Source organism: Aythya fuligula, chromosome 1, assembly GCF_009819795.1.
Source record: "Aythya fuligula isolate bAytFul2 chromosome 1, bAytFul2.pri, whole genome shotgun sequence".
Taxonomy (NCBI): Eukaryota; Metazoa; Chordata; class Aves; order Anseriformes; family Anatidae; genus Aythya; species Aythya fuligula.
This window is the reverse complement of record NC_045559.1, coordinates 195,790,326-195,802,346: the sequence shown is the minus strand read 5'-3', so window position 1 is coordinate 195,802,346 and position 12,021 is coordinate 195,790,326. Positions and strand designations below refer to the sequence as shown.

At 44.2% G+C, this 12,021-nt stretch overlaps 1 protein-coding gene across 1 annotated transcript in view; it reads left to right on the top strand.

Moving 5' to 3' along the window:
- Positions 1-9,760, top strand: part of HEPHL1 (hephaestin like 1) — a 32,297-nt gene extending 22,537 nt beyond the window's left edge. Inside the window, exons 12-20 of the mRNA XM_032203457.1 lie at positions 1,259-1,472; positions 2,635-2,774; positions 3,613-3,753; positions 5,992-6,098; positions 6,568-6,790; positions 7,492-7,631; positions 8,247-8,406; positions 9,397-9,477; positions 9,558-9,760. Coding sequence (XP_032059348.1) covers positions 1,259-1,472; positions 2,635-2,774; positions 3,613-3,753; positions 5,992-6,098; positions 6,568-6,790; positions 7,492-7,631; positions 8,247-8,406; positions 9,397-9,477; positions 9,558-9,760 — 1,409 coding nt within the window. The remainder of the gene's footprint in view (positions 1-1,258; positions 1,473-2,634; positions 2,775-3,612; positions 3,754-5,991; positions 6,099-6,567; positions 6,791-7,491; positions 7,632-8,246; positions 8,407-9,396; positions 9,478-9,557) is intronic.
- The last annotated feature ends 2,261 nt before the right edge of the window (positions 9,761-12,021 follow it).

Genomic DNA, 12,021 nt, shown 5'->3' with positions numbered 1-12,021 from the left:
AGTTGTGCAAGGCTCTGCCAAAAGCCATCCTTGGCTGGAGCACTCAATAGAAATATCTGTTGGCCTTGTGTGCACACACCAAGCCATGGTTAGACCTCCAGCACTGCTGTGTCTACGAGGCAGCAGATTCTTTTCTTGTGTCTGTCCCATACATTTCCCCTGTCTGTCATGAAACTGCAAGGCAGGAATTACACTGAACAATATAGTCTAGGAGTTCATTGTTTTTTGCCAGCTAACTCTCTACTGACCACAAGGGAAAATGAATTAATTATCAGATCTTTACAATCACCAACAGCTGTATTTTATTTTTATTTTATTTTTTAACTGCAAGTTATTTTACCTTTCATCATCTTTGCCCTAGAAACACAAGGAATGGACTGAGATCTATCCAGGACAAAGTTATGCTTCCAGTTTTGTTCCATCATTGACTCATTAAGTTGGACACAAATAACTCAGTGGACTTCTCAACTTTTGCATGCACTAAACAGCTGTGTAAATGCTTTCCTCCTTCACAAGAGTGCTAGCAGGTGGAGCTACACAGGACCATGCTGTGGTCAACTTTGGCTGCAGCAAATGGGAGGGGGAGAACAAATGTTAAAATCTGCACAGGGGCCTGCCAAAAGATGTCTCTCCTGTTACTGCAGCCTTAGACCATCAGAGCCACAGAAAACTCACCCTGTGGTGGTTTGGCCTCCAATCTTACCGCTTCATTTGAAGCTTTCCACTGGCAAAAGCACAGAGCTGCTCTGAAGAGGCACTGGGTCAGTGCCCTGAGCACAGAGCACACACCAATACCATCAGAAACCATACACCAATCAAAGCCATCTCAAGCCTTTTGGGAAAGTGTCCCTTAGCACTAAGTGGCTTTCAGCAGCCTCTGACTAGGTTTGTCCCTTGCTCTCAGCCCATGTTGTGGCCATGCTACCCCTGCTTCTCCTCGTATTCTCCACGGGCATGGCTGTGCCTGGACATCCATCCTCTGATGTCTTGCTGCCATGGAGCACATGGCACCTAAAGGAGATGACTGGTGTGTATCCATCTTGCCAACTGGTTTCCCTTTCAGTCCTCTTAGTTTTTTCAAAGCCAATGGGCTCTGGATGATATGAACACCCCCTTGACTGGATTTCCATACAGCACCACAGACTAGGGTGTTTTTTTTGGAAGACAAAGCAATGATGTACAAGGCGCAGGACCTAATTTTCCAGCCTGCTTGTTTATTTTCCAGAATTACTTACATCTCAAGAGCTTTCATTTCTAGGCACATTCAAGGTGGTTTGCAGGACTTTTGATCATTTTGTCGGGGGGATGAAACACCTCTACGAGGTCAGCAGCTGCCGCAATGCCACCCGAGCCCAGCAGCAGCACAACACCATGAGGATCTTCTACATCGCAGCAGAGGAGGTGGAGTGGGACTATGCCTCAAATAAGAGCTCAGAACCAAATATTTACAACATCAGCAGCAATGAGGAAAGGTACGCGAAGCAAAAAAAGGCTGCTGGGTGTGGGGCCCAGTTGTGGTGGAGGAGGGGCATAGATGTCTCCTTTCATGAAGCCAGCCTAGTACTTCTTAGGAGGCACTCTTAGAGAGGTAAACATATTTATAAAATGATAACCTCTCAGAGCAGACTAGACAGCATATGCAAATGTTTTTGTCTCTGTCTCATCATGCTGTTGAACCACGGAAGGCTTCCAAGTCCCTAAATCCATCTGTGGTAACAGCCTTGAGTGAGCCACATCTATACTGCTCTGTGCTAAGGAACAGAAAGTGTGCAGAAGACATGTGATCCAGTGGTCTGTGAGACCACTATTTGGTGAAATAAATAAATAAGTAGATAAATACATAAATAAAGGAGAAAGGAACATATTTTAAATACAAACAAACAAACAAAAAACAACAACCTGGAAATTGTGGCTGGGAAGCTGTACCCTGTAAAAAAAGCACGAGTATGGTGGAATCAACAGAAAATACACCTGAAGAGAGAGAGGAGTGCCTAAAGAAAATATTAACTGTCAGAAAACATCACTGTCAAAAGGCTGCTGCTGTACACACAGTATTTCACTAGAGTGAGCTGTACTCCTGGGTGCTTGTTGCTTGTGTTTTGTATGTTGTGAGCCAGCCTTGCAACTCTGCTGCCAGGGGGAGCTTGGAGAAGGGCAGCAAGGAGGTAGCGAGCTCAGAGGAGAAGTTGCGAGTGTCCTCTGCTGGCACATCATATCCACGATAAGACTAATATCCAAGCCAGTGAAAGCAGGCATCGTGGTAACAGGATTCAGGTCTGCAGGGAAAGATAGAGTCTTTTACTGGGGTGGAGGAAGCACTGGCCAAAGTCACACGTAGCTTGAACCTCATTTCTGGTCTGTCAGCTCTGCTGAAGGATTTGTTTCCCCAGATGTTTGTGATGAGTACAATATATCCCCAGCTGTACTTGTTTGAAGACAGTGTGCATTTATTGAGGATTATCACTGCTATTACTTGCTGTATAAAACCTCTTGCAGCACGTAGGGCTTCCCCTCAATCACCACGTTGGACCAAGCTGTATATTCTTGTCACACCTACTATGAATAACACAACATTTACTAGCTTTTAGATACATAAGGTTTGGCACTTTTAATTTTTGCCTTTTTATTTTGCAGTTACGGGCACATTTTTCTGAGCCAAGGTGAAGACCTAATTGGTACAAAATACAAGAAGGTGGTTTACAGGGAGTACACGAATGGCAACTTTACGCAGCGCAAAGTGCGGACAGAGGAGGAGGAACACCTGGAAATCCTGGGCAAGTAGTTCTCATGGCTCACAGGCTGAGCATAATAAATGAGAGGATTGATTTCCAAAATAAAGATTTTACAGCTTTGTTAATAAAGAAAAGAGGTGACGCTGATACCTATTCCAGGCGATCAGTGGTTTTACAACCAGTCCGTATAACTGCTGCGTGTAAAGATGGTTTTCAGATGAGATAATTTATTCCCTAACATGGAATAAGGAGTTTCTGAAGGAGCACTAACAGGGAGGATTCAAAAATCAAACTTCCAGGATTCACTTTAACATCAAACCATGTGGTACGGGGGAAGATTTTGTAGGTAGATTAACTCAGTATTAAGGGGCTAGATTGGTACCTGAAATTGCACAAGACAAAATTTTATATATGTCATAAAATAAGCATCAGCTCCTGGTTTTTATAGGATGAGAAGTAGGCAAGAACTGATCATAAAATAGTCGGCACTCCCTGGTACAATACTGAAAAAAATAGTTTAATATTTCGGGGGGGGGGGGGGAGGGGAATGCTATTACCACTTTAGGAAACACAATTCGTAAAGATATATAAAATATTCACAAAAGTTTTCCTGAAAAACAAGCTGAAACAAGCTGTCCAGAGACCTATTTCCAGAATGAACAGTTATTCTGATTAGCAAAAAAGAAAAAAGGTGTATGTATATATATGTAATTTTTCATCAGCTGAGATAGCAGATTGGTTTTGATTGCTTTGCTGAAAGTCAGAGCAGCCTGAAGGTTTTGAGGGAGCCCATGGCTCCTTTCCGAGGCCAAAGCCATTGGAAGATTGTTGAAATTCAGAAGAGCAGCATTAATCACCAGCGTCTTCTGCTTTAATTTAGGGCCATTACTCCATGCCGAGGTTGGTGACTCTGTGCTGATCGTGTTTAAGAACAAAGCCAGCAGGCCTTATTCAGTGAGTGCACACGGTGTAGAAGAAGTGGGTTGTGAAGAACAACCTGAGACACCAATTACCCTCCCAGGTAAGGCTGCTCATATTTTTTTTCTTTGAGCTACAAAGGCCGTATATAAAAGTATTTTAACACAGGAATGATGTTCCCTCTTTCAAGCTTATTCATACCTATATGTTCTCCCAGGCATAATACTCTCAACGTTTATTCAGATATGATTCTCTGTGTTGCTGTGCATGTTGGTTCTTGATCAAGTGAGCATGTTGGGGCAAAGAACGAGCCTTTGTTCCTATCAGGGGTAGAAGCAGGAATGTAGCATCACTGGACAACCTCCAAAGATGCAGAAGCAGGCCCAAAATCACGGCCAGGTGAAGCCTAAACCAGCGTTTAAATCAAGAGCGATGCTCTAACAAAGTTTTAAAAATGGGAACTTGGGGATAGTTGCAGTCAGCAATGTTAACTCTTCCTCTTCCTTACTGTACACCCAACTAGTCGATGGTGGAGGTGCAATGCTGGGTTCGCTGCTGTAATGTCTGCTGTGCCCACACGGGAGCAGGCTTGGCATAAACTAGAGAAGGCTCATTAGGCGCTTGAAAGTAACAGTCAACAAGGAGAACAAATCCCTCAAAACCAGAAAAATGCTTGGGTACTTTGCTTCCCCCAGCACCTAGAGGGCCTCGCTGGCTGCCTCCACCAGGCCATGCTGACTGCTCACCGGGGCCCAGCTCACCAGATCCCATCCAGTCCTACTAAATCGCGAAGCTGTCATTGCTCAGATTGATGTCCTACTACCCTTGTGTTCCCCAAAGTGCTGCCAGCTCCTAATGAGACTGTGTAGGGCAGTAAAGAGGTGCAGGGAGTAGGCCCCTGGGCGCCTAAGCCACAAACAGTTCTCAGCTGCCAGAGCTTTGTCCCCTCCCCTCTTTTTGTTCCCTCTACTCCTCTATTTAACCAGGAGAAAAAAGGGAGAAAACATCCGTTTTCATCTTTTTTTATCAGTCCTTTCATGGGACACACTTCACTTGCATTTCAAAGATTGAACATTGATGCCATCTGAAGTACCTTGGGTTTTAAGTAGAGTGGAGATCTCTCTCCCTACAGCCTCCAAATATCCCAAAGGGAGGAGTAAGGAACCAGGAAGTTGCACTGGACCATGGCCTGGCTCTTTTCACATCAGCCCCTCAAAAAAAGGCAAGATGGCACGTAGGTTAGATAAAAGTGGATGACAAATTATTTCCTGGTGTATGTCTCCAGGGCAAGAATGCCTCTGAGACTGATGGGTTTCTTGTTGGTGTTTGCTGTCCTACTACTGTAGTCTTGTGCCTTAAAAGCCTTTTTGATCTCTGTGAGGTCAATAAACCCATGCTGTAATGTGCAGAAGGTGCTTGTAAGATTAAGTGGTATTGCATCATTTACATGAGACTCATGCTATATAATATGATATTTGAGCGTCATCTTTTTTTTTTTTTTTTTTTTTTTTTTTTTTTTTTTTTTTAGTTATTGCCATACTGTAACACCCACTATTGCATGAACCGCCAAAACTGTGCAGTGGCTCAGTGATACAAAGCTAGCTCAGACAATTCACAGCCATTTAAGCTTGAAAACTGCTTTGCTCCAATGCTCACAGCCATTGGCAGCTTTTGGGTTATGGCAGTACCAAGACCACAGTCAACAGTTCCAGGATTTCCTTTTTTTTTCCCCTGACTTGTATCACATTACCAGGTGTTATCAGGTTTTGTCACCCTGGAATAAATCTGGGGAAGAGACAGACTGTCTGGTTCAGCATTTGTCCAGCACTTGGAAGGACAAGGTGTTGACCAATTCTTGGCCTCTTGCCTTTTTTGCTGGAGCACCAGCAAATAAATAATTATTCATTTAAAAATGGGGAAACACAGCACAGACAGTTCATCTGAGTGTAGGTGTGTTTGTGTTCAATATAGAGAGCTGTTTCTCACCCAAGCACATAATTTCCCCATCAAATTGTTTCTTTTTTAGAATTAGAGGTCAGGGAATCTCTGCTCCCCCTTGCCACCGGTTACAGCACCATCTGCAGATCTCCTTTCACAGGTGATATCTGCCTTCCTTTACACCACTGGAACCTTTCCGACCTCCTGGAATGCAGAAACACATCCGCATGCCATTCCTGCGTGCTTCCACAGATAGCTTTGATGCAGATCATTTTTTGACGAGGAGGGTAGTGGGTCTCAGTTACATACTGCTCAAAGCCTCTAATACTCAGCTGTTCTTGGTAAAACTTTTTTTCTTTCTTTCTTTCTTTTTTTTTTTTTTTTTTTTTTTTTTTTTCCCCAGGGGAAATAAACACCTACAGGTGGAACGTTCCAGAGCGATCCGGTCCTGGCAAAACAGATCCAAACTGTATCACTTGGGTTTACTATTCAACAGTAAATTTTGTAAAGGTAATCAAGAAATGGTCAATAAAGATTAGATAGTTTCAGATAAAGTATGCTATCTTGCATAATATAAAGCATCCTGCTTCTCATTTCTGCAAGGACCATGGGCTTGAGGAAGGTTTTACCGAGCTAGATGTTTTGTTGCCTTTGGTAACAGTTGCATATACTTGGGTAATTTGATCTACTAAAATCCTAGGGATGCACTATGGTAATGTGATTCTTCTTAAAGAATAGTTGAAGGGATTTTTGGGTGAAGACAAAACATTACTTTGGTACATTAACACGGGGACATTAAATTCTGGGAGTATTATGTCCAAAGAAAGATATATCTAATCAGATGTAGTAACAATAGTATGATAATATGATAATATAGTAATGAAATATTTCATCTTTATTTAATATGTAGATTATCTGTACTTTTTTCATAACTGGATGAACTAGAACATCTGTAATATAAATATTTATTTCATTTCAGGACACATACAGTGGTCTCATTGGGCCTCTTGTAGTTTGCAGAAAAGGAATTTTGGATGAAAATGGTTTGAGGAAAGACATTAATCGCGAATTTACTCTCCTGTTTATGGTGTTTGATGAAAACAAATCCTGGTATTTGAAAGAAAACATTGAAACATACCTTCATAAGAACCCTGATGATTTTAATTCCACTAAGGACTTTGTAGAAGGCAACAGCAAGCATGGTATGTAGGACTAGGTGGCAGCAGCCAAGAGGACAGAGGTTTATTTTTCACAGCCCTTTTAGGAAGACATTGACTTGGCCTGCAATTACCCACCCACATGACATCTTTATAAACTGCAGCAACTGGAAACAAAAAGATTTCGTGAGGTCCAGCCAAGATATTTTTGTGACAAGCTAATTCAACCTTAACCTCATGGGGAAAGGCTGCCTTGCCAGACTTCCCTTGATGTTTGGGAGCTGCCTTCCTTGTTGGCTCACTTTGTAGGAGCACAAGGATGACATTTGAAAAACGTGGATGTAGTAGCAACCAGCCCAGGAGCCAAACAGGCCAGAACAAATGGGGACAGGAATGGCCCTGGCAAAGCAAACTTCTGCTTCTCCAGATTTCTACTCGTTTGAGGCAACAACTCTTCCCTCTTTTCCCATGTAGCTCCTCAGCCAAAATCCTGTTTGTTTAGGAGTCTGATCCCACCAAGTGAAAACCTTACCCAGTGCTTCACAAGACAGCTAAGTGGTTGCTGCTGTACCCTTAGATGACAAACTGTTTGGAGACTGAAACAAAAATGTGGCTGTCTCTCTGCAGTCACTACAGAGAGCCCTTGCCTTGCCACATGTCCCAGTCACCTGTTCTTCTTGCCTGAAGGTTATCGTCACCCATGCCATGGCCAGATATTAATCAGACCAATTTTGTCATTCTTCCAGCAATCAACGGGAAGATTTATAACAGTCTGCTGGGCCTAACAATGAACGAAGGCGATACAACGAACTGGTACTTGATAGGAATGGGCAATGAAGTGGATATACATACAGTGCACTTCCACGCACAGACCTTCATCTTCAAGGTAAAATGAATCAAAGTAAAACTTTTACAGTGTGATGGGAAATTTCTTCAAAAAAAGAAGTCCAAGTTCTAGCCTATTTTTGCAGCTTGGACATACAGTCCTGGGCTGATGCTGAGATCAGGGGGAGGTTTGCATGTGAAGGAGACATGAAATGAAGGGGATCCTTGCAAAGCTTCTACCACTCATGTTCTGTTATAGAACCTGAACAAATGTCACTTTTAGAGGTCAGGTAGGTTAAAATACTTATTTTCCCATGGCTATAAGGGAAGATAGAGGGAGGAAACCAGAGTTATGCCCGCTTACAGACTGGTTTGATGTTGTGACAGCTTGACACTGGTAAGACTACCTGAAAAATCTGTCTTTCAAAGTGACACCTGTGCTCAACCAGCACCCTAAGTCCCTAGGAGGAGTCTCCTGTGGTTAATTAATTGATTAAATGGAGGCTGTGCACAGGCCTTAGTTTCTCTCTGTGGGACACACTAGAAGCATATAACAAGGAGCATTTAATCTGCCTCAAGGAGCAAAAAGTCAGACTGGAATATTTCAGTGCCGGGGGTGGGGTATTTGAGTGCAGTAAGGCAAGACCCTTACGAAGCTGATTTTGCCTTGCCACAGACAGATAAGGACCACAGAGGAGACGTGTATGACCTGTTTCCTGGGACATTCCAAACAGTTGAGCTGGTGGCAGAAAACCCTGGGACGTGGCTCCTGCATTGCCACGTAGCCGACCACATCCATGCTGGCATGGAAACGACCTACACCATCAATAAATCAGGTGAAGTAGCAGAAATCCGTCCTGGGACTCTGAGGGCGTATTGCAGCAGTTTGGATGAAAGGAAGGGAAGTAAGACAGCTAATGCCAGCTGGTGGGAAGCACCTAGGAATCACTGCCTGCTGCCCTGGGCAGCCAGCATCATCTAGGGATGCCCTGAGGGCACGGCAGGGACAGGAGCATTGGCTCTGCTCTGCAACTTGGAAACAGGTGGTGCTTCACAAGAGCATCACCTAAGACAGTGGTGGCCTGTGGACATTCACAAGTGGTGCAGAAAGCTCTTTTTTGGCCTGTAGCTGCTATGGCTGATTCCTTCCTCCAGTCACTGCCTGCTCTCAGGGATATTCATGCTCCTTCCTGCACAGGCAGGGACCAGCTGGGATACGAGGTGCTCCAGAAAATGGGGTTCATCCTGCCCAAGAAAGAGCTGTTCCCTTGACTAAGTAATATTGGCAAATATTTTGAGAGATGCTGGTCCCTTCTACCACCTGTGAGTGAAGTCAGAAGTGTTTTGTGAGCCTCTGCACATCACAAAATGTCACCAAACACCTGGGTCTGGCATCTCCTGCCTGGGCCAGCACAATCTGTGCATGCCACACATTTCTGCAGGGGCTGCACAGTCCTGGCGTGGTAGGAGGGTAAATGTAATACCAAATGTAGTCAAAATCCTCCTTCCTTGGGCAAGGTGTATTTATTTTCTACCACATTATTCCTTCTGGCTTCTTCAAATGAACAAGCAAATGCAAAAGTGAAGTAATAGATCCCTGTAGAGGAGGGGGACTTTGCCCATGGAGCTGCCTGGAGCAATCTATTTATAACCGTGCTGATGCAATCAGGATTTCTGTTCAGGTTACTGAGGTAGGAGGAACTAAGAAAAAAAAAAAAGTGCTAATTTTCCAGTGTTTTTTTTTTTTTTTTTTTTTTTTTTTTTTTTTTTTTTTTTTTTTCTTTTAAGGATTTTGGCTTAACTAATTTTTTTCCCTGTCTGCACAGAACGGGAAGCCCCTTCAGAAGGAGCAGTCACAACTGTAGCTTATGGTACCACCACTGCAGAAAACAGGACCACAGCAAAGGGTATGCTTTTTTTTAACATATAGTTTTAAACTTTTCAGGCTCACGTGCAGATTCCTCATGAGCTACTTCTCTTTTGGCAGATTATAACAGCCAAGAGGGCACTCTCTGGGGCAAAATCCTGAATCCTGGAGCAGCCAGCCTGATGTTCGCAGCTTTTGTTTTTGTTGGACTTGTTCTGCTGCTCACCACACTGACCTTCTTCTGCCTCACCACCCGCCAAGGAAGCAGGATCCAGTACCAGCCTCTGCATGACAAAAGCGCGTTTCTAGCAGACTCCCTGTAAGCCCCAACTTTAGCATCGTTCACGGAGTTGTGCCGGATTTCACGACGTGCTGCTGCTGCACCTGGAGCAAGACCCACGCCGACAGCCCCATCCCGTAGCCAGCACTCACAACAGCGAACGCGAGCTGCCGGGCAGGGATCCAAGAGCCACCCACCACCATTGCCATCCTGCTGTCTCTCAGCTGAGCTTTGCCCGAGCCCAAACCTCTTGGCCAACGCTCTGGCTACAAGGGGATTTCATCTCTGGAGGAAGGAGTGGGCAGGATTGCACCCGTGCACCCTTTGCAGAAGCACAGGGGTTGCACCAAATACTCCAAAAAACATCGGGAACTGTCTTAGCGTGCTGGCTCCTGAAGGCACATGTGTAAGTCTGGAAGTCCCCGCAGTGTCCTGAAGGGAATCCAGGCTTACACCAGAGTCTGGCTCAGTGATTCACTGACATTTAACCAATTCTCCCCCCCCCCCTTTTTTTTTTTTTTTCTCTTTTTTTCTCCCCACCCTGTTAAATGAGGAAACTACCCTGGGGACAGGTTTTTAAAGGCACCTAGGTACTGACCAATATACTTTAGCACCTGACAGAGCTCAGCAGCTGTTACAGTTTTTGTTAATCCCTTTAAAAACCTAGCCCTGAGCAACCTCCCAGAAAGTTATTAGACTTTGTAATTGCTGCTCCGTGTGGTCGTCCTGATTCTTTAACTCTTCTTTGCACCAAGCAGCACCTCACCCCCTAATTTTAATGAAACCAGCAGGAGGCTGATGTCTGTGATCTGCAGGGAAGAAGGACAGAATCAGGCCATGTCTAGTGATACTTGAATGTTTATAGTTCATGTTTAATTAATTAGACAGCGCTCACTCTTGCCATCCAGCTGCTCCTGTCAGCTACAGCTCTTGCAGAGGAGCTCCAGAACTAACACATCTGTGAAACTGTTTATCCAAGTTGGATTTTGAATGTAAATCCAGGTTGCTGTACTTTTTTATTATATTTTTCCCAGCTCTATATTTTGAAGTATGTTTAAATCTAGGGAACTTGGCTGCCCGTCCCTCTTACTGCAGCCTAGCAGTGTCCCGGATCCATGTCCAGGTAGCTGATACGTAGAAGTTTCTTGGGTGCTTCTTGGTTATTTCCTGATTGCTTGTTTTCCCCAGTTATTTAAGAGCACACACATGAGGTAGAACTGCAGGACTGAGCCCAAATAGGAGCTATACTATAGCAATAAACACTTCCACATTCATTTACTAAATCTCCTCTTTGAGCTGACAAATAGATCCCCTAAATCCTGTGATCTTTCTGTTTTGTAAACATTGATATTGAGGTTTTTCTGTTCTGTCCAAAACCACTGCACAGAACGTTTCCTCTCTGTATACATACAAATTAAAGCCTTTCCCTTAAACATACATGATTAATAAAGGAAGTTATTCGGTACTTTCTCTTTTAGAGTAGCTGGCGTGTCTGACTTTTTAGAAACAGAACCGTAAATATATTCTGTCCATAGTAACCAGCCAAAGTGATGACAAAGATAATAAAGATCTGGTTATTTGTACAAACCTTCTGGCACAGTTTCTTTCACCCAGCACACTTCTCAGCTGGAGGGCAGCTGAGAAACAAGAATGAGGCCTCCAGAGGTCCCCAAGGCCTTGGGACGTCACCGTGGCTTGCCCAGGTGAGGCAGGCAGACGCAGAAAGCAGAAGGCATCATAGGGAGCGTGAAGCGTGGTGTTTTGCATTACCTGCCTGCCTGGAGCAGGCAGCTCAGGTCCAGCCATGCCCCACATCATGGAGCTGTGGAAAACACCTGCAACAAAGGACGTAATCCGTGCTGGACTGAAGCACCAGTGGGAGCACAGAGCAAAGCAACCAAATGATGAGATGACAACAGGAACAAGTCACCAGAACTATGCATCCAGGGCCACAGGCCCTTGAGGATTGAATGTCTGGATTACGTAGTCCAAAATCTTTGGAACTGCCCCAGCACCAAGAGCTTGGTAGGTGACAAACACAGTCCCAGCCTTGAAAAACTCCCCAGAATCTAGGAGGTGAGGAATGTGCAGCCCTGGCACCGACATAGCACAAGCTGGCAGAAACTGCTCTTGAAGACAGAAGAGTGGCCAAAGGAACAGAACAGACCATGGCAGAATGAATCATTTTATTTTTATTTATTTTTTATTATTTTTTTTTAAAGCAATTGTACTTTAATTAGGTTTTTGAAAGCCTCCAAGAGCACATAGGACACCTGCATGAATGTAGCCTGCTTACACCTCCAT